The sequence below is a fragment of the Pezoporus flaviventris genome, unplaced genomic scaffold, assembly GCF_033815535.1.
Source record: "Pezoporus flaviventris isolate CSIRO_AGI_PZ_B2104156 unplaced genomic scaffold, CSIRO_AGI_Pfla_v1 ptg000002l, whole genome shotgun sequence".
NCBI classification, from domain to species: domain Eukaryota; kingdom Metazoa; phylum Chordata; class Aves; order Psittaciformes; family Psittacidae; genus Pezoporus; species Pezoporus flaviventris.
The window spans coordinates 13569798-13593285 of record NW_026892550.1 but is presented as its reverse complement, the minus strand read 5'-3'; the positions used below and the strand labels follow the sequence as shown (position 1 = coordinate 13593285).

The window sequence follows — 23488 nt, the reverse complement described above, 5'->3', positions numbered from 1 at the left end:
CAGGATGAAAGCAGATTTCATATGTGTGTACTCAGTGATGCAGTCTTCAGTAAGGTGTCACGTGCTTGGGGGGCAGTAGTCTGACATGGATTTACCTTGCTAAACATACCTAGTGTAGATTAAAGTTTAAGCATCCTTTCTCTTTGTCATTAAGTCATTGAGAAAATGTGGAATTCCTGCTTTTGTACTGCGTGGTTAGCAGAAGCCAGTTCATGCCTCTGTTTAGTAAATACCTTGTACAGATTAAATCCTGAGAAAATACCTGCAGTGCTTTGACATACCTCTGCTATGGATGAATTAACGAATTTTAGAGATTTATAGTTTGCTGGGTTGAAGCATGTTTCTTTTGCAAGGGCAATAGAAAGTACTTCCCTAGTATCAACACTGTAGCCTGTTGCTTACTTCAACAGCTGCTTATAAAGAATAACTAGTTTAAAGTGTCCATGATGGAGCAGAGTTCCCAGAGAAAGGTTCTGGTCCTTGCTGAGCCCAAACAAATCTTTGAGGAATGAAGGGGAAGGCAGATGGTGAAGAGGGCAGGAACGGGAAGAGAGCTCTGCTGCCACCCTCAGCTGTTTGAAAATCTATTAATCTGTTCAAGAATAACTTAAAGTATAGAGAGATTGAGGCATTTAAATCTTTTTTCATACGATTTGCATTTTTCTTATGACAAGGCTAACCAACAAGTTTAGAATTCTGCATCTTCAGCAAAAGATCTGAGGCTAAAATATTTGCTCAGCATACATAGTTTACTATGCGAGACTCATAAGCTATGTAAGATAATGTAGATTCTCAGAACTTACATTGCCATATTTGCTGGAATGCTTTGCAGATGTTAAAGGTGCTAGTCTTCCTCTGTAGTTTGGAGCTACTGTAATGGGAAGTATTGAAACAAAGCTGCAGCTGGAGAAAGGCTTTAAGCCATCTTCTCTACCAGCAAAGTTGTAGTGCACTTAGCATTTCCCATCAACATAACATAGCAGTTTTGAGCTATCTTAGGTTTCCACTGTAGTGGTAGCAATACAAGCAAATAAGATCAAGATGGAAAAAGTCAGTCTGCTCTTTTTATTTGCGTAGTGTTCTAGGTGTAATGATTCAGAAAGAGTTTTTTCAATTGGCTATTGTCAGGGACTGTGTATTGTTATTTTACCTACTCTTCACCTCTGTCCTTTTCCTGAAGAAAACTTGGATATATTGACACATTACATGCTTATGGTAGGGAACCATGACATTTTTCAATTGGATCATTTTAAAAGTACATTATTCTTTGCCTAACATAGTATTCTTCAGTTTGGAGACTCGTAAATTATACCATGGTTCTCTTCTCAGTAGTGTCTTTCAGTTGTCATGCAACTCTTGTTATTATTTGTTATTTGTAATTCCTGTTACAATTTCCAAATGAAGTGGCATTAACAAAGGAGGTTCAAATTTATACATTTCTCTGATGGATCATCAAAGGTGAAGTCTGTCTCAATTCAAGTCTTGTGAAGCAGATAATGACTTAAATTCATTTTCTGTTTAAGCAAATGCTTTGTATTTATAGTAGTCATCTTTAAGATTAATTATCTAAATAATAAAGCACTCTTGTTTCTTTACTGTGGCAATGATTCTTGGACTTCAGTTGAGAGGAAGGAGTTAGTTTTATTTTCCAGATCACTAGAAGCATTTTCGGGGTTGTTTTTTGCACTGAGTAGATCCAAGCTAAATGCTAGCTCAGTACTGAAAAAAGATTCTTTGAGTGAAGATGTCTGGATGATCTTATCTTCATTTAAGAAACCTTCTTGCTTTCCTCCAGTACCTATTGGTCATCTCCCAGAATATTCAGGTCTGACACTTCAAGACATAATATCCCTCTGTATTGGGTTTATGTGGCCAGGTTTTAGTAGCTGGGGAAGGCTGCAGGGATTGCATCTATGGAAGAAGTCAGCTCTGCAAGATGTGCAGCAGGCCAAAGTGGAGCCACATGCAAGAGGTTTCTGGTGCCTCTGAGAACTTACTCAAGAAAGAACAAAAATGCCAGAAGGCGGAGGAGTGAGAAACAGCAGGAGAAACAAGGTCCGAGAAGGAGGGGAAGAAGGTGCTCCAGGCACCAGAGCAGGTATTTCCCTGCAGCATATAGAGAGGACCATGATGGAGCAGGTCTTCTGCTGCAGCTCATGGAAGACATCACTCTGGAGCAGGTATTCACACTGCAGATGGTGGAAGACCTCACATTTGAGCAGCTGGATATTTCCTGAAGGAACTGCAGTCTCTGGAGAACTCACAATGGAGTGGGGGAAAAGCATGAGGAGGAAGGACCTGTAGATTGTACTAACCCCCCATTTGCAATCCTGCCTGTGCTGCCTGGAGATGGGGGAGAATGGTAAAGGGAGTGGGAGTGCAGTTGAGCCTGGGAAAAGGTGGAGAGGTGCTTTGACTTTTGTCTTTCTCATTATCCAAATCTGTTTGAATTTGCAGTAAATCAGTTTTCCCCAACTCTGTTTTGCCTGTGATGGTAATTGGTAAGTGATCTCCCTGTGTTTATCTTGATGACATTTTGCATCTTATTTCTTTCTGCCTAGTGTTGAGGAGAGGGAGTGAGAGAGGGACTGCATGGGGGTCTGGCTGCTGGCCAGGGTCAGCCTATTGCACCACTGGTACCGAATCATTCAGTACTGTGTATTTAAGCACTGGCATCCAAGTATGTCTGGCTGATGCCTGACTGATGGCAGAGTCACAGATTATGTTCTGCTTTCTTGTACATGTGGAAGTGTAGTAACTTAGCAGGGTACTTTGATTCCTGTGCACCTTGCTGCTAAGTAATTAGGAAATTTCTTCGTCAGTCAATTAGGATCAACTGTCTCAGATATCTATATCTTGGTTTTTTTTCCTAGTCCATGTAATTCTCAAGACTGTCCAGGCTTTGAAAAGAATGCTCTTTATAGTGAAAAAGTGTTTTGCATACACTGCAACTAGCAAAAATAGAGTGGTATTGTGTGTTTTTGCAATATTATTTGTCCTCAAAACTAAGACAATGAAAAGGCAGCATCCTTGTAGAATAAATATTGAGTGAAGAACAGTGTTGGAATATCTTGCAGTAGCTTATTATTTTCTTGTGCAGTAATGATGCTGACCTCTTTGGGGAGTGTTCCAGGAGCAGTTCACTTTGGTGCAGAGTTCGCTTTCCCTTGATAGACACGGGAGAGTTGATCACTCTCAGGCTTCTAAGCAAAGTGACTTACAAGAGGCAGAAATATAAAGAGGTACAAACAAGTTATCTGATAGTTTATCTTATTCTTGTTGCTGTATCTTCTAGGAACAATGATAGTTTGTAAGCAAAGCAGAAAAATGAAGAGAATTTGCATAGATTTCCATGTTTAATTAATCCATCATAGATTGGAAGACATCAGAATGTAGCCGGCAATGTGTGACACTTCACACTATGAACTTTTTACAGCCAGGCTGTAGCTTTGTCATTGTTGGCTATTACTGAAGAAGTAGGAAAAATAAGGATAATCCAAGCAAAAATCCTGTTTAAATGATTTAAAATAGCATTTTATTATCCAGTTTAACAATGTTCGTTTGATTTCACCAAAATTTGCAGCAAAATAATGATTTCTGAGTAATGGACCAGAATTTGGAAACAGTTCTTAATTTTTTGAAAAGTAGTTTCATATTGTGAAAGTCCATGTTGAAGTTAGTATGGCAGCTGGGCTCACAGCATGTATGGCCTCTTCTTTGCTGTGTTCAGGGCTATTGAAAGAATCCCAAACATTACTAAAAATAACCTTTTATTTTCTTCGTATATTGTTCTTACCATCTGTATTAGGGAAAACACTGTGCTTTTTAAGGTACACATACAATGTTTCCAAAGACAAATTGTATGAGCTGTAAATATATTCAAGAAGTGGTTTGTTTAATGCTCCTGCATGACAAGATAACCCTAAAAATGTATGGTTTTGGAGGGCAGTAGGTGTTTATTTATTCCTTGGCTGCCTTGGTGGCTAACAGCCACACTCATGTCTGACACTGTCTTGTTTGCTCCTCTCTCAATGGCACAAAGGGGAGAAAATGGGAAGAACAGGGAGGAGAGCTCACGAGTTAAGGATATTGTCATTGCTTACTGCTTGCCATCATGGGCAAAACCAACTCTGCTTTGGGAAAATTAACTTAAATTATTGTCTATTAAAATAATTATTTCAGGTAGTGGAAACAGACACATTACAACACCATCTTTCCTCCCCCTTTCCCAGCCTCAGCTTCACTCCAGACACCCTTGTGACCACCACAACCCCTGTGGTGCAGGGGAATGAATGGGTGTGGGTGTCTACAGTCTGTACCAAACGGTTTCTTCTCTGCCATTTTCGTCTGCCCCTGGGCTTCCCTCCCCTCTTTTCTCATTCTTTTTGGTCCTTTTTTCTGTCTCCACCCAGCACTTTTTACCCTTTCTTAAATATGATTTTCCAGAGATTCTGCCCAAATGGCTGCCGAGTTCAGGTGTGTCCAGCAGCGGGTCTGTTGGAATCAGCTAGAACTGTCTATGCCCAGCACAGGGCAGCCTCTGGCATCTCTTTGCAGTCACTAACAAGACTCTGCCATGGGCACCCAGTGCATAGCCATGTACTTTTCATCTAGCAGTTTTCCATTTTACAAAATAGCATGTCAGGTCAGCAAAAAGGGGCTAGTCAGAGCAGTCTTACTGACAGTTCTCTGAAAACATTGTCTCCATATGCAGCACAGAAAACAAACAGCAGAAGGCAAGGCATTACCAGGAAAGGGAGACAAGGCAATGTAATTTTCTTGCTATGAAAAACCTGATTGAGGTTTACCACAGTGTGATGGATAAGGTAAAGGGAGAGTTACTTACTGAACTGCACAATATTAGAACTGGACAGGGCTTTCTGAAACTTCTTGGAAGGGAAAAGCATATAAGGAGCAGCTTTTGCACAGCAATTTCAGAATATCAGAAACTGCTGTGACAGGAGGTTGTGGAGATGGACACTGTCACTGTGTTCAAAAAAGACCTTGGACAACTTCCCAGCTAACTGAACTAAGGCCAGAAACTAAAGCTGGAGTAGACAGGGATGTATCTCTCAGATCCTTAATTCAGTGATTACTGGAGAGCTACTGGGAGAGCAGAAGAGGAATGAGCTGAAGGTGGTGGCCAGGCTGATGTGCTCTCCCACACTAGGAGTGGTGTTTTCCCATGCCTAGAGAATGAAGACTGGATAGAGAAGGTTGTCTGACCTAGGAAGGAGGTTCATAATAGCTAGTGAGAGGTTTCCTGAAAAGCAGGAGAAAGAATTTTGTTAGAAACACCAAATGTAGGAATTCAAGAGTGACCCATACAGTTTCTGTTAGTTATTCTTCCGCCTCACAGTTATTTTGAAGATTATCTTTAATCACACTTAGTTATTTTTTGGTATTGCTGGACCTGATGATGTGGTGCTAAGAAGCAAAGACTAGAGGTTGAGCCATTTCTTTGAAGATCAGAATCATTTAATTTGCATAGAAATAACTTTACTAGAAGATCATGAGCAGCAGACATGAAAAATTAATATCTTTTCTATATTATCCAGAGTTATGTAGTACTGTTTATGAAGACTGTTGTCTTGGTAGTCATGGCTTCAGCTAAAGAGTAGATGTAATTCCATGTCTTTTATTAAAATTGCCTTAGAGTGGTTTGGCTGTTTTGTTTTCTTTTGTTTTTTTTTCCCTGTTGTAACTCAGTTCCTGCTAGAATTCTTGCCTAAATGCCCATTTTGAGTGATTAGAAATAGAAAATCTTGGCTTGGTTAAGAAAAACCAACTTATTCCTACCTTGCAAACTAACAAGTTTTCAAGGCTCATTGTCAACCTGTAGGATACCTTTTTGCAAACCTTTTAGTCTTGTACCTAATGAAAAGTGAACATCTTTACTGTTTGTGTGTTATATATATGTATACACACACACACACACATTTGCTTCATTAGGTAGCATTTCATTATGTCTTAAAGATTTATAACAAATGCTGTCCCTTTCCTACCAGTTTTAGGTGCTCCTTTGTTACATGATAAAACAATTGATACTACTAAAAACCAAGAAGATGTACCAACCCAAGAACTACTGTGTATTTTTATTGAATCTTTCTTATCATCCCTTTCTGCGTCAGTTGGGGGGGGGGGTTTATGTTGCTTGTTTGGGAGGTGTGGGAGAAGGGCATGATTTGGGTTTCTTGTAATTTTGAGAGGGGGGGTGTAATTTGAATTAAATCACTGAATAGAATCCTGGTGTGTGGTGACTTTATCTGGTACTTTGTATGTATATCAAGTTTCTTGCATGGTTCCCTTTCACTCCTGAGGACCAGCTTCCCATAAAGCATTGTCTTTAGGGAGGTGTCATATTCTTAATGCTTACATATGCTGTGTTGGAGGAACAAACTGTCTTGAACCTGAAATGACTCTTCAGTTCTGCTTACCCTTTAGGGGCACAAAATGTATCTAAATTTTATTTTAGGGGTCTGTATTTTCAGTACTGTCTTCTTTTTAATAATTTTTCAGCTTATTGGTGGCTGTATCTTGGCAAAGTCAGTTCTGAAACATTGGAAATTAAAATGGTTTTCATTGGATTTTGTTATGGAGTCTTGCAAGAGTCTTTGGGTTTTCTTTGTTAGGTGGTGTTTGGTTTTCTGGGTTTGGGCTTTTCTTTTCCTGTAGAAATCTAGTTGGCTTCATTTTAACTTTTTTAAGTTTGAATGCGGAGAGTATTAGCTCTTGATGAGTTGTGAACTTTAAAGTCACTTTTTCTCTAGTGATCTCTTTTAAACTTATTTTATCATAGTGCCTATGAATATCAACTGAAGATGGAGAAACTGTTGTGAAAGGGAGCACACACAGGCACTTAAGAAAGGGAGATGTACTTTGTGTGACTGACACAACACAGCAGATTAAATCTGTCTGTTACGCAGACTTGAGGATATTGTGAGCTTAGGTATTTGTGATACTTTCCAGCTGGGTATGCTAGGTAGTCCTTGAAAAATATTTCTGTAGTGCTTTTAATTGGCTTTTCCTTCTGGAATATCAGAAAGGGTGATTAACTAGTCCTTCCTTTAGCTTTCTTAGGGTTAAGGAAGACTTTGAAAGGAATGTGTTCAGGAGTAAAGGAGCATCTTTGACAAGTGGCATATTTATAAGTATTTTTTTACTCAGGCTGAGTAATGCTACTTTTTCTCCTGTTACCTTTCAAATAATACAAAATAGTTGGGAGAAGACAGTCAAAAATGAGGAAAACCAGTCAAAATTAAATAGATGGATTTGATTACTACACAAAACTATTTCTGTGCAGCGTTGGTACAAAAGAGAGTTATCCTAACAGTTTTTCTGACTTCTTTGAGTGTTGGTATTTGGACTGTTCAGCCAGTGCTTCATGTCTGGATCTGAGGCTGTGGGAAAATAGATACAGTTGATAATGTTTTAGAAATAATATGCAGTAACATGAAAATGACACTAATGTAAAAAATGGGTAGCATAAGGTTTCTTGTAGAGCTGAATGTTGAGGTACATGTTGAAACAAAATCAGATTTGCAGAAGTCAGGCGTACAAAACAACCCAAGTTTGAAACAGAAAACCAAGGAAGAAAGGTATAAAATTAAATATATTTAGGGGATTTGTCTATAATTTAAATGTGCTTTTTTTCTTTAAGACAAAAACAAACTAGGAATAATACATGTGCTAATTAGCTGCTTTATGTTTCAGTGTTCTTGAGTATTGATTTAAAAAAATGGTTTTCTATTTCAGTACTTCATAGACTTCAACAGTCAACTATAAATCTTGAATTCAACATTTGCCAGTGACTTAGCAGAGTGGACTCCCACCCCAGTTTAGGTCTTACCATTTCTCTAGTTTCATTATTACATATATGTGGGGGTGGCAGGGAGAATATGTATAAACAAACTGTTAGAATATTTAATGACATAGGCCTTGTGCCCAAAACTCTGTATTGGGCTGAAGCTTTCTTCCCAGTTACTGGGGTACTGCTGTCTCATCCAGTAACCTGGTGGGGTCTCACAGCTGACCCTGCTCTGATCAGGAGGTTGGTCTAGAGACCTCCCGAGATCCCTGTATGGCTGAATTATCCTGTAAGCCTATAATTTAGTTATTTCAGTTTTAACTTCAGCATCCTGTTTGGTTGTTTACAGTATATAAATATGAATAAGTGCGTTGCTTTGTTTGCCTTGAAAGTAAACAATGCAGTATATACACACGTGTGATTTTTAGGCAAACGTTATGTGTTCCTGTTTCAGATAGAGTCTTCTTTTAAATTTTATCCTTTCTGAATAGGATGTTTGTACTTCTTTCTTAATTTTAAAAAGTTTTGTTACAAATTGCATCTAAAACCATTTGCTGACAGCTGACATTGTTAAAAGGATGTCAGTAATTTCACAAGATGAAGTAACTGCTTAAAAAACGGGCCATAGGTCTAAACATTTGCTAAAAAAATTTCCGAGATCACCATTAAACAACTGCTATCACCACTGCTCATTCTTTGCAGGGGATGGAGTGCTAGATCTCTCTACAAAGAAAAGCGCAAGGTTGGAAGAACCAAAATACGACCTGTTGTGTTCTGAAAACTCAGTGTCTGGGTAAGCAATCCTTAGGAATCTTTTCAGCTTATATAAAAGACAATCCAGGTTTCTCTCCTGAAGTCAGGTTTTGTGTTCATAACATATTTGTATATACTGACACACACGTGGTTCCTATTTTGCTTTCAAAAGAATTTTGTCACTCATAAGTGTGTGTCTATGTATATATCATATGTTTCATGTGTCTTTTTCCTTTTTTTTTCTGTTTAAAGAAAAGTTATCAGAACAATCACCAAACTTTAGTTCATGTTACTAAAAATTACCTGAAAATTTATTACATAACACATTTAAAGTAATAGGCTAGTAGAAGATGTAGATACATTCTTTCAGAGTTTTCATAGGAAACTTCAATTTTGGACTAAAGTGAGCATGTTAATATTTAGATTTAGAATATTCTTCAACTAACATGAACAAGTTAAATGGCTATCTCTAATATTCCTTAATAAGAGAGAGAGCAAGCAAGCACACGAGAGAGAGCTCTTAATCATCGTACTTATACTTACATCATGGTTCTGACTATGGTGTGTGGTGGCAAATGTTTAAATTTATTCAGCAAAAAAAAATTGCATCTGCTGAAAGCTACCACAAAACTAGTGAAATGCATTGTTTTGTTGGATTTTGTTACAATCTTGGCATATTCCCATCCACTAGCCATAGAAGGACCCTTTTTGTCACCTGTATGTCTTACCGAATAACTTACTACAAATAGAACTACAGTAGCAGTATTTCTTGAATGGTGTAAAATTGCACTTTATTAATTTGTCGGTATGAAGAAGTTTTAAAACAAAAATGGCTTTGTAATTAGAGAGCTGTAAATAGTGGCTAGAAGTCTTTAATACTGTGTTTTATCTTGCCAAAATGGACTTGTTAGCTACAGCACTTTATCTGGTTGTAGAAAGCCTAGTTTTGTGTAAGTTTGGGATGTTTGTGTGTAGTTATACTTATTGCTGCAAATTTTCTATGAGGGGGTTGACTCTTTTATTACTTGTTTAGCGGTAACGTCACGTTTCTACTAACAAAAACTCCTTCAGGATTTGGGTATTTAATGAAACGTTAATTGTATAATTAAAATTATAACAGTGTTGCTCTGCAAGCATGTGAACAAGGGGATATAGCAAGCACATGAGAATATTATCAAATGCTGAGCTAGGATATAAAGTTCTTGGAAGGGCTGCTGTAGAAGCCACGGTATGATTTTTGACGCACTGTCCTACCAGAACTGTAACATTTTGCTAGGATAATCATTTAACTACCACATCTCAAAGGCTTTAAAGTATCAGAAGCAGTGATGTTACCGAAGCAAGGAGTATAATAAAGGAGTGGACCCTTCCCTTCCATAGCTGTGTGAGAGTCTCTCATACATCAGTTTACCATCGTTTCATTCCATCCATCCAGGAGACTACACAGACACAGAGAGGACTATGTGGAAAGAAGTGCTGAGTTTGCAGATGGTTTGCTCTCAAAAGCTTTGAAAGACATTCAGTCTGGAGCACTGGACATAAATAAAGCAGGCATACTTTATGGCATACCTCAAAAAACTTTACTTCTCCACTTAGAAGCCTTACCAGCAGGAAAGCCTGCACCTTTTAAAAACAAAACTCGAGATTTCAGTGATAGTTATTCATTTAAAGACAGTAAAGAAACTTGTGCAGTCCTACAAAAAGTAGCCTTGTGGGCAAGAGCTCAAGCAGAGCGCACAGAAAAAAGTAAACTCAGTCTACTTGAAACCTCAGAATTAAAATTCCCAACAGCTTCCAGTTACCTCCACCAGTTAACTCTACAGAGAATGGTCACTCAATTTAAAGAAAAAAGTGAAAATCTACAGTACGAAACTTCAAGTCCTACTGTACAATTAAAAATTCCTCAGCTAAGAATAAGTTCTGTGTCCAAACCACAGTCTGATACTGCTGGTCTTCTGGATGTTATGTACCACGTTTCTAAAACCTCCTCAGTCTTAGAAGGATCAGCTCTTCAAAAATTGAAAAATATACTCCCCAAACAGAACAAAATTGAATGTTCTGGACCTGTAACTCACTCAAGTGTTGACTCCTACTTTCTGCATGGGGACCTCTCTCCTTTGTGTCTTAATGCTAAGAATGGGACAGTAGATGGAACCTCAGAAAATACAGAAGATAGTTTGGATCGTAAAGATAATAAGCAACCACGAAAAAAACGTGGCCGCTATCGGCAGTATGATCATGAAATAATGGAAGAAGCAATTGCAATGGTAATGAGCGGGAAAATGAGTGTTTCCAAAGCACAAGGAATTTATGGGGTACCTCACAGCACTTTAGAATATAAAGTAAAAGAAAGATCTGGAACACTGAAGACTCCGCCGAAGAAGAAACTCCGATTACCAGATACTGGCTTATTTAATATGACAGATTCAGGGACTGGCAGCTGCAAGAATAGTAGCAAGCCTGTGTAGGATAATTGTTAGCAAATTGTTTTGTGTGTGTGTATGTATGTCTGTATATACACACACCATGTGAGAAATACATATACTCACTCTGACAGAAGACATGAAACTATACAGTTCAAAAACCACACACATGCCTTTTGAAAAATAGTTTTATTCAGGGTTTTCACTGTGGACAGAATTATAGAGTTGCTCACTTAATTCTGATAGTGTGTATTTAATATAATCCTTGTATAAATAGGTGAAAAGATTCAGGTTTTATTTAGTAGTCAATAGCATAAAGATGTTTTGGGAAAAACAAGTATTTGTCATGTGAAGCATAATTTTTAATTGGTGAAAAACCACTACCCATTCAATAATCCATCTTATTATGGAAGTACACAACCAAGGGTTAGCAGACTTTTATACTTCACAGAATACTTGCAATAAATTGTAAGTAACTCAGATTATACAAGTCAAGGGATTTTTTTTAAAAGCTAGTTCCTTACAAGGAGGTGGATTTGTGAAATATTAGTAGGATATAGTACATTCTGTGAAAGAAAAAAAGTTCATTGTTGCTTAAATATCCAATACGAGTAAGAAAAATATTTCATTACTAAAAATGTGTGTTTAGCAGGCATAAACTGCATTTTTTTATCAGTTTAAGAAAATTCTGTTGTTGGTTTAGAAAGGAATTGGTGTTTACAAAGTGTACACTTATGAAATCTGAGAAATTACTGTAGTTATAGAATTATTAAATATGAAATAAGATGGAATACTGAGAGCATAAAATAACTTAAATTTTAACATAATTTTCCTTTTTAGTTTGACAAATAAGGTAACTTGTAAGGTTTAAGAAGAAAGTCGGAATGCAACTTAGAGCATGTTCATAATGTGCACAGAATGAGCTTGAGAATGGTTTGGGTTTGTTTGGGGTTTTTTGTTGAAACGTGCTGGTTAGTTGATGTTATGACTACTTAAAATTTATTAAGGATTGTGTCACACTCCTTTTGAAAAACCTCACTGTAACTGTAATGTATTTGCTGCTGTGACATTTCAAAACATTTTCAGTTTTTCAAATGAATACCAAGTTACATTATCATTTTGCTAATAACCAAATTTGCAGTTCAGGGTCTTGATAGAAGTACAGATATTAAGCGGTGAAGCTGTTTTGAACTTTCAATAATATAAATTCTTTATAAATTTGGTAGTTAGAAGTTAGGCAGTTCACTTTACGTAACTTTTAATAGAATTTAAGGGAGACCAGTTACCTTCATATTGCAGTTTTTATATGAATTTCAAAGTATTCACATTGGACTTTATATCATACTTTTTTTTGTGTACTATCACAAAGTATATGTCTACGTATGAAGAATGGGGGCTTGCTTCTTACATTCAGTACTGAACATCAATGCCCTTTTCCTCTCAAAATGTAATTTTTTAATGTATAATTTGGCATAGAAAAAACTTTTCTCCAACTTTTATACGTTTAGTACACAAGCATACTTTTTTTATCCCCCAACTAATTCACATTTTTATAGGTTGATTATATAAATAAGACGTTAGATACATGTGGGCCACATAAGGTAATTTGACTTATAGATAAACTTGCCATTAAAAAAGTAAAGAGCATACTGCAATATTGATGGCAAAATCTAGCCCATATTAATACTACTAAAAAAGTGATAACTTCCATTTTAAAACAAAATACTCCATTGAAACTGCACCACCAGTGTCTCAGTTCTTTGGTCTCTCAGATCTATACTGAATTGTCTTCAGTGATTGAAGTTTACTTGCATATTACAGAATGAATCCTTTTTATAAGCAGAACTGTACCTGATAACAAGGAGGTCATGAAACAACAGATGTCAGGGTCATCTTTCATTTTAAAAGAATTAAGCCATATTTTGTGAGGGCCAGAAGGATTAATTTGTGAATATATCCCCACAGAAGAATGAGGTTGAAAAACCTTAAATGTTTCAAGATCTGTCTTTATACAGTTGTACTTGCAAAAATTTGGGGCTTCAACACTTTGCCTGATATTTGTACCATACTGATCTTTTGTACTCCTCAGACAATGTTATAAACTTGAATCAAAAGTTTATATTGAAGGCAAGTTAGAGTACTCTTTTTATATCGTTTAAAAGATGACCTGACCAAAAACTTAACAGGATTCATAAAATCAGGGATCATTTTACTATTGACTTAACAGTACTCAGTAGTTTTGTATGTAATATTATAATTAATTTTCAACATTTTAGTACTTGTATTTATTTTTTGGTCAGAAATAGTATATTAAAATATTTTTTGATAGTTTATAGATGATACTCAACCTGTAAGTGTTTAAAGGAACAGAATTATTTGTTTCTAATTATTAGGTTAACCTTTGACTACACAACTAAGGAAAGGCAGGGAAATATATAGATTCTCCTATCCCAACCCCTATGTATTCCATTAAATGTCATTTAAAGTACACATTTTGAACTGTTTTATAAATTCAGTTACCAGTTGCTACGTATTAATTGACAGTTTCTGAAAATTCCTGTTTCAACAGAATTTTAAATGAAGGCGAAAGCAAGCCCTACATGCTTTCTACTTATTTGAATGTTTCTCAAGTATTTTATATTAAAAAAACAGTGCCTCTGTTTTTAGAACTACTGCTCAGTAAAGCTGTTTAAACCATTTCTGGTAGCTAATGACAATTTTATATTAAATTGTATATTAACTTTAGTGAGACTGATTTTTTTAGTTGTTTACAGTACAAATACTTGTATTTGTTTTTTAATTGCAGTATTTCCATTGTCGCAGTAATTTAGTAAAACTCTGTGGCTGCCTTGATTTTTTTTGACTGATTTTTGTTAACAACTGATTTTTAGGCAATTAGTTATATTTATGCATAAATCAATTGCACTATAATTCATGAATTATTTATTACAATATTTTCTAATGAATTCCATGTATTTGTCTTGTGTTGTAAATGTACTGTAATTCTGTTTTATTTGTGTTGTTATATTCCTAAATCTGATTGTATGAATTTAATTGTTTAGTTAACGTGTTTCTACGTTGTAATTTGTAGTAAAGCACTTCAATGCTTTTGCACATAAATTTACAACACTGATGTGTGATTGATTTTGCTCATTCAGTAAAAAAAAAAAGAAAGAAACAAAAACCTGTACACTGACTCGTTTGACTTACTCCTGAGGCACAGTTCATTCGCAGTAGCATAAGATCAAGAACTGTATAAATTAAGCACGTAATGGCTAATTTACTATGAGTATATACCAGAAATAGCTTGAAAGACATAATTTCTCAGAATTAATGCATTACTCATAGAATTAGTTCTCTAATTTTCTTCTCATAACAGCTACTTCTTTAGTTTGCATTTAAAAAATATTATATATTACAGATAACATATAGCATTTTTGAGGGATTTATTTACTTAGGAAAGTCAAAAACCAAGCATTTCTATAGGACTAATTTATTGTTCTATAATAGTTCTGTGCTGTTTGTATGAGTACGTAGAAGTATGTTCTGTTCCCAGTCTCTAAAGAAATTTCTAGATTGATCTGTCTTGTCTGTGGCTGAGACGACAAGAGGATAGAACAATAGGGAAGGACATCTTTTGGGAGTCCTCTGACAGATCTCTTTCCTGATAGTTTTTTGGATTTGTGGAGGAGGCAAATGTTTACGTTCTTAAAATAGTGCACTGAAAGGCTAGTACTTAACCTTATGTCATCTCTTCCTTTACTCCAGTCAATCCCCATTCCATGGTATTAACCATCCCTGTCCTCCAGCAGGGAAATAACATCGTTCCATGCTTAACTTTTGTCTTTGGAGATATTGTGCACAAAAGGCACCGGGGTGAGCAGTGCATATTGACCCTCTTACTCCCTCAGTTTCCTACCCGTGTGATTTGTAGAAAGTAGAAGACTGTTCTGTGAAGAAAGTATGCAATTGGGAAAGTGATAGCTGTTTCTTCTAGGGAATTGTTTAAGCCTTTTATCTTAAGGATAGCCTAAATTACTGTATGATGACACAAATCAAAACCACTATAGGCAGCAATTGCAGGAAACTGAAATATAATTCCATAATTTTATTGAAAAGCTCCTAAAAATTTAAGTATATTGACAGCTCTACAGAGAGACACTTAAAAGAAAAAGTTGCTTTATTGCTTTAATTTGTTTGCATAGTAAGCTGTTCCCCAAAATGATAACAGAGTAAGGAGTTGGTGTGTCTTCATAAACTTGGAAGAAATGTGGAGTGGGGTGCTGTTGCAGTAGAATAGCTGAAGTTGTCTGTCAGCTTTAGAAACTAACACACATTAAGGGAAAGCAGGTTATAGACATTAGGCTATGATAAGTTGAAAAGAAATCATTTTGGAAGAATGTCCAGTATGTGTGTGATAACCAGGATATTACTTTATACAACAGGTTGATCTCCATATAGCAAATTCAGAGCAGTTCCGAGGCCTTCGGAAATTTTGGTTACTGACTTTGAGAAAGCCTTAGTGCTCTGGAAGTTTCTGCCACCAGTGAGCATACTTTAAATAGCAGTTATGAAAACAGGTCCTATTAAAGCTCTCCAGTGAAACTCCGTTATACATACCTTGTGAGTCTAGAGAGATATCTGCCTGGAGTCTGAAAAGACTGTACAATAGCCATCTTTTTTCCAGATTAGTACCTAACAAATTTACTGAGATTTACAAACAAAATATTGAAGTTCTAGTGCCATGTTTTGGGGGGATTTTTGGTTTTGTTTTGGGTGTTTTTTTTCTCTATCTGGCCTTTCAAAACATTATTTAACTGAAGTCGCAGTGATGGGAGGGGAATTAGCTTTTATCCATAATTGTATTACTAGAATAAGCTTTGATTTCACAAGTGTAGCAATACATTTCAACACCTCATGACTCCTGAGGTGGTTGGATGGAGTAACACTCAGACTTTTCTCAGTAAAGCAGTGTCTCAAACCAGTTAAATCCTGACAGTGACATGCCCTTGAATAATGTTGGGTTTACTTTGGATTGAAAGTGTAAAGAGGGTTTTTTCTTTTTAATACTTCAATTATTTAAGTTTAAACATAATTGCAATTTCAACTAGGGCCTTCACAATTATCTGATGCTTTTATGAGTTAGTATCATCTAAATGCTTAATTTCTAATATATATCATTTCATACTAAGTGTTACAGGCGAAGGAAAAAACATGAGGAATTATTAAGCATAGTTAACTTGTTTTATGCTCTAAACTTTAAAATCCACATGAGACAATAAAAGTACAAATTTCTGTATGTAACTTCCAGTAAAAAACTTTAAGCTAAAGTTATTATTGATGCCAGTAACATTGGGTATGAGCAAATTAATGAATAGGTAACTTTATAGAAATTTTAAATGTTTCTTCTTTGATAATACAATTGTAGACCAAATCAAAATGATTCTTTTTCCAAAGGGCAGGCTTAAATGCAAAAAAAATTACACAAGATAATAGCAAGGCAAAAAGTTAATGTCATGTTCAGAGTTTGGTGATATGTTTAAACAATACATACTTTTCTAAAACAGAATTCTTATAATATTTTCTACTTATGCAGTTGGTTTCACTAAAACATTTGAGTTAGGTGTTAACTATCTGTTGATAGTTGCTATTCAGCAATAAGGATTTTGTATTTAATTGAAAAAATATCTGTATTAATTTTTGCCATGGAAAATTTTCAGCTTTTCAATATAAATGTTTTATTAGGTAAGTAGTGACATTAGTTTTAATTTATAAGAAATTCATTAAATAGTTAAGGTAGTGTTTTATGAGTGATTTTATTTTGAGTTAATACCTTTGAGAACAACTGTTCAGAAGTCTTATTTAGATATAGGCCTACCCTGTATTTGAGATTTAAAGGATATTAACTTTTATCACAGAAGTTAATTATTCCACTGGTGATTATCTCTGTTTAATGAAGGAATCCAAGTGTGTGTAGTATATTGCAATGAAGAGCCTGTGATGCACCACTGCAGTTTATTTAAAAACCCGAAGGGAAACATTTATATGCAAAGAATAACAGTAGCAAGTGGCTATTCTTTACAATTTTCTGTTAGCCCATTAAGCATTCTTGAAAAAACAAATATATCAATAGAAGATGTCTTTAAAAGGATCTTTACGAGTATCCTGAAGAGCGTTTAATAAACTTTGCTATGTGAATATCTTAGGGTGGGATTTGGGAGAGAGGGATCTGTTCTTGCCTGTGCCACAACCATGAGCTGGGACCTTAGGCGAGTCATTTACCCTCTCTGTGCTTCGCTTTTGTGGCGTGCAAGTAATATTAAACTCCCTTGGTTCCTGGCAAGGTTTTCCTTCATTGATGATTAAGGTAGTTTGAAAATCAGAAAGTTAACTTTATTCTCATTACATTTAGATATCGGAAGCTATATTTCAAACTATTTTTTTCCCTTAATTTTTTCCTGATGATTTTTCTTATGGTAGGACTATCACTGCAATAGATAAGATGAACATTGTTGCTAGTGACACTTGCAAGTAAGATCAAATAGTGCAAATAGAACAGAACTATTTTGCAAACTTCACGTTTTTAGGTTTGAGTTACCATTATAACAAACATTAGATACGGTGTTTTACTGTAATTTATATTTTGTTTTGATTTGTTTTCATTTTCAGTTCAAGCTCAACAGCTGATGCAAATTCAGAGGAAACAGCTAATTTTCAAAAAGGAAAATCAACATTAAGCAAAGTTTTGGAGTCTTTTTGTTCATATCACTGGCAACAGACTTTGGCTATGTTAAAATTCCTAATACAAGATGAAAGTTTTCCTATAGCTTGCAGTTGCAAGCAAACACATTTGGTCCACTCTGAAACTCCCAGTTCCCTTACTGAAGAGGATGTTCACATTTCATTTTGTAATTGCAATGGACATATGCTGACAAAAAGTTGCTGTTTACAAACTCAAAGACCAAACACTTGTTTACCACCTCTGTCTGTCTGTATTAAAGATTTCCATTCTTTGTCAAGCCAAGCTGTAGCAATTGGATGTCTTAAGACAATGGTGAACAAAGCATGTAGTTCTCATAAGTATTGTGCTGAACAGCTGCAAAATTACCACCGGCATTCTGGGAAAACAACAGCATGTACATATTCAACCAAGGACTGTGATCTTTTGAACAGCATTAAAAATTCAAATAGATCTCGCAGCCCATCACCGCCTCCACTATCACCTGTACAGAGTAAAGAATTTGAATCGTTGGAAGGATCAGTTATAGATTTCCCAACTTTAGACAACAACAAGCTTGAAATCTCTATCAACCAGCCTCCATCCCTCTTGCCAGCTGAAGGAAGCAATGGAGAATTTGAATATGAGAGTCAAACATGCAAACGAAAAGAGACAACATTGCTATCAACAGACCAAGAAAGCAACAATTATATAAATCCTGAGAAGGCTGACAAAGGTGAACATTCTGCCATTTTTGAAGATTTAATAGACCGTATTAATGAAAAGCTAAAATCAATAGACACTACAGATATAGCAACAAATCTTGTAAAACTTTCTAGCAGTGACAGGGCACCAGAAAACGATGTCAAATTAGGAGAGTTCATAACCTCTCTTTTGCATAATGCTAAGGCAAGTGATTACAGCTTTAAGGAGTTACTTCGCCAACATGATAAACAAATGGAAAATAAAATCATCCAAACAAGATTTCGCAAGCGTCAGGAAACTTTATTTTCAATGTATAATTCTCCTGATTCACCATTCATTCGACGACAGTCTTTGCAAATCAAGAGGGAGCTTGCAAGCCTTGATGAAACCCTTGTAAGAAAAAAAGCAATTTCTGAGAGAACTGCAAAGAAATCCACCAAAAAAATTGATAAGATATATCCAAATAAAAGACACAGTTTTACTGTGATAGAAGAGGAGGCTTTGCAACATCTTGAAAATAACCCATGCATGAATTGCCAAACCAAACCAAGGTGCTTTCCACTACACCAAACAGAGTCTTTCAAACTACCTCTTACTAATTTTCACACGAGCTCTGGATTTCTAGTTCTTTCAGAAAACAGCACTATTGCCGCCAGACAGGCGAAACTTGCAAAAATGCAAGGAGATTGTGCAACCTTAAATGAGACTGGTCAAATTCCTCTGCAGGATGAGAGTAATGAGATCTTGGGCAGAACTAAACGTAACATTGTGCCTCCTGGATGGTACTCTGTGTATGTAACAAACAATATTGTGTTTAGAAAGTCATACAATGCAAAAAATTCTTTCGAAAGTTTGGAAAAAATGAAACTAAATGAAGATGCTCAAGCTGAAAGACACAGTGACATAAGCAAAATTGTGAGAGACACAAATCTGCAAGTTGTTGTACAGCGTTTAGAAGATACAATAAGCTTAGCCAGAAAGACTAACAACTCGGATAGCTACAGAATAAATCAAAAACTTAATACATATGAACAGGTTATGAACCTAGGTGCTAGAAGAGACTTGCCTTTCACTGTGAGTGAAATGAGATACAAAGGACAAAGCTTCCTTCCACATTCACATGTGCCAAGCAGCAGTAAAATCAAAACGGTATGTGTGACAACAAACAAACAAGAAATGGTTATACATCAAGAAATAAATGACAGTCTTTTGAAATCTCTGACCTTTAATTCATCCAGTTCAGCTTCCAACAATGGGGATTTAAATACGACTTCTGAAGCTAGGGAGATCTCATCTCCCTTAAACTACTCCAGTCCTATTAAGCTTATGTTTGTCTCAGAGGTTAATAGTAGTGAAGGAGTCAAGTATACTTTGACATCTGCAGCTGCATCTTCGAAAGGAAGCACAGATATTTGTCTGTTTCAGGGGCACTCAAACACTTTGTTAGACAAACAGGTCACAGGAGATCTTTCTCATGCAATCTGTGTCAAGGATTGTGATTACAGTGAAAATAAGACCAAGGAGGAGTCAAGTTGTGTTTATGCAGAAGCAGTTACAAGCTCTTGTCCAATTGGTCAAACTAACTTAAATGACTCAAAACAAAATGAGGAAGTTGTGGAGAAATCAAGCAGTGGCAGTGAACTGGTTTTAAAAAGAAAACCTGGTAGACCAAAGAAAATAGGTCCTCAAGTTATTAAGCAGGTCAAGAGACCTATTGGACGGCCTCCTAAACCAAAAGTAGACATGACTGAAAGCACAGAACCTAGACCTAAACTTAGTAGTGATGGTAAAAGTACCAACTTGAATGCAGGAGTAATGGAAGAAGTTAACAGCAACAAAAACATTACTGTGACAGTTGTTTTTGGAAGGTCAAGAAGAACTAAGAGACATGTTTCTGAAAGTAATCTAAATGTAGTTAGTATTCTGCCCACACAGCATATTGATTCTAATTTTGCTAACGACCACAGCAAAGCGACGCACGATGTGGAAACTGGAAATGCTTTTACGGAAATAGTAAAAGCCTTACAAAATTCTTCTACTGAAAACGAGGTCTCTGGTTATGACTATGTCAGACCTATCAAGAGTAACCTAACATCGCCACATCCGTGCAGCAATATTATACGGCCCATTAAGAAACCGCTAACCACCATTCGTAAACCTGGCAGGCCAGCAAAAGTAAAAATCTCCGGCATATCAGTGACTGTTAATAGAGTTTCACCTCAAGAAAGAAAAGTGAGTATTAGCAACTGTTTGCCTCCTTTGCAACAGCAGAGTGTGTTAGAAAAAAATTTACCACCGGAGAGGAAAAATCAACTGTGCAATAACATGGGTCAAGTAATGAGCATGCAGAAAGATTCTAGAGAGGATGAAACAAACAGTGCTATTACAACAGTGTCAAGAAAACATGAAATTCCATCGAGACATTCTGCTAGAGACAGAAAACCCTCGCTGCATTTTTTACATTCATTAGCATCTTCTAGTGCATTTACATGTAGAAGTGCCTTACTACATAAATCCTACAAACTCCATTTGAAAAAAGCTAAAGATCGAACAGAAAAACATAGGCAATCAAATCAGAGCACAGCATCCAAAGATACCTCAGAACTGAGAAATTCAGGAAATGTAAAAATGGATCTTAAGGATGGTGAGTTCGGGCCCATTAATGAAGTATCATCGGATCCCATTTTTTCATCTAATCCTTCTCTCAGGTGGTGGCCTACTTCCACTTCAAGTGACACTTTGTTGGAAGAACTAAACAATAGATTTGAGCGGATAACTAATACCTGGTTGCGAGTGGGGGGAAATGAGTTTGATAAATGTGCATGTGAAAAAAGGGATCCCATTGAACAAGACTGTGATACTGAAATGTCAAACCCTTTAGACTCCTGCCTTGTAGAACTTGAAACATCACCTATAAAAATGCTTTTTCAGAAAAAGTGTAACATGAATGAACTCTGCACCTGGTTTATGCAAACTACAGAAACACAGTCTCTCTCTCTAGTGAGAAAGGCAAATGCTCGCAATCCTTTAGAAGTAGTTAGTACTAGAGAGATAAAGATGGAAGCTAAACAGTCTGATCTTAATACTTGCCCTTTCAGAAAGCACTTTAAAAAGTTTGCACTATCCTCACCTTCCAAAACAGCAGGGAAATTACAGATACTCCATAATATGGTGAGGTCTCCAGTCTTAAGCAGGAAAAGTAATTTCACATTAGCCAGATTAAAAAGAAATGAGTTTAAGAAGCTACGGTGTGATAGGTGGGGACAGATGAAAAAGCTCTATAACCAGGCTCCTGGAGGCTGGAAATCAAAAAAGAAAAATTTGCAGTTCTTTTGCCAAAGCCAGTTGTTTAAAAGTACAAGTGAGGAAACCAATGGTGAAATGCCCAAGCTCGAGGAAAAAAGTACAGTAGAAATCCAGCCCACTCAGACTTTGGTAGAATCTCAGAGTAGTCTCATACCAACTGAAAATGAAGCCAGAGATGCATTTGTTCAACAGATGATGGGATCTTCTGAGTTTAACCCACATCCTGGTTTAGCAAATATACTTAAGTCACATGCAGAGACAAATGGAACTGTTTGTTGCCAACAAAATGTTAGAAAAGAACAAAGCCAAGATAAATTGTTTCAAAGTACTTGGAAAGCCAAAACCTTTAAAGATTGTAGGATATTTCTGAAAAAAATCAACAATATTGAGCAGCACAATTCATTTAAGTTAAATAATGTCATTTATTCTCCTGAAGCTGTTGAAAGTAAAAGTACTCAGGCCTATATGGAAGAAAAAAGACATCCTCTTTTGAGGTCCCATTCTACTAAACAAAATGCATTAAAGAAACACGAAAATGAAATGGAAACATCTAAAGGATCTGTTTCTTCTAAAGTGACTGAAAGGCTGGATGACGAGTTTCACAGCTCAAAATTTAGTGGTGTAAACCATGATGATAATCCTGCTGGTAATTCTGAAATTCTTATCAGAATAAATAAAAGAAAAAGTCCACAATGGGAGACCACTGATACACATATAAGGAAAAGGCATAAGAGACAATCATGCAGTAGAGGACAAATGGCAACTTATTACTCAAAGTACCAAGTAGGTAAGTTCCTGTTCCCACCTTCATCTTAAAATTATAGTCTTAAGGAATTAGAGAAGTCAAACAACTAAGCACTTTGGGTTTGTTTTGTTTTTTTTAATTGCATGATCCTCCTTTTAATTCCAGAGACATCATGAAATTAACCATTGCATAGCATCAGAGTAATGCAGAAAAGTGGAATTTTAAAATGTATGTAATATTTTACATGAACATTTCAGCTACAGTAGGTGTGTTACATTCTATTACAACTATAACGCACCAAGATAGAAGGAAAAGAGCTAACTTAAAACAGCTCATACTACAAATCAAGTTCTGACATGTCTGAACTCAGTCACAACTGGTTATTGGTTTCAAAAGGAACTGAATTTCATTCCACTATGTAGTTTCTCATATTTTGAGGAAGGGTAAATCATGAAAATGAAGCAGAAATTCAGTGTATTGAATTTTTTTAAAAAAAGTCATCATTGAATGTTTTCTAATGTAAATCAATCGTGATTTTATAATTATATGGTAAGAAATCGCGCTATGTACTTCTGATAAGTAGTCATTCAGAGATTTGTTTTAGTATCCATTCATTGCCAGGTGAAATCTGATGACTATAAAGTGTTTGCCCACTGAATCCTAGCAGAACAACTTAAAATGCAAAATTATGCTAGACAAGTATGATACACAGTTACTATGCTAAATGCATTGGCTTGGAAACTCTTTAGGCTAGTGTGAAATTAAATCCATTTTTGAAGCTAGATATTTACAATACATTGCAGTATGAGTGTGATCTTAGGCTGTTATGTTACTTACAAAGAGGGTACACTTATGAAATTATTTTTTCTATTGGGTGAAGAGATCTCCTTAAGCAGAAGTCTCAACTCAGTTCAATGAAATAACTAAGGTGTGCAATACTCACCAAGTGAAAGAAAAAATCTACAATAGGAATTAAATTAGTGCAGAAGTATTCATTTACAGAAACAATAATCTGTTAGCTAGTCTGATTA

The 23488-nt window shown here is 36.0% G+C and overlaps 1 protein-coding gene across 12 annotated transcripts in view; it reads left to right on the top strand.

Moving 5' to 3' along the window:
• Positions 1–23488, top strand: part of LCORL (ligand dependent nuclear receptor corepressor like) — an 84151-nt gene that overhangs the window by 46506 nt on the left and 14157 nt on the right. For 6 of the 12 annotated variants that reach the window (XM_061469982.1, XM_061469974.1, XM_061469945.1 and 3 more), the window contains 2 exons: positions 8510–8600; positions 17653–22499. The exons of 1 other annotated variant lie outside the window; for it this stretch is intronic. In XM_061469982.1, coding sequence (XP_061325966.1) covers positions 8510–8600; positions 17653–22499 — 4938 coding nt within the window. Of the gene's footprint in view, positions 1–8509; positions 8601–9995; positions 14264–17652; positions 22500–23488 lie in introns of those variants that run through there. 5 more of the 12 variants (XM_061470018.1, XM_061470008.1, XM_061469999.1 and 2 more) reach the window with 4 other exon arrangements.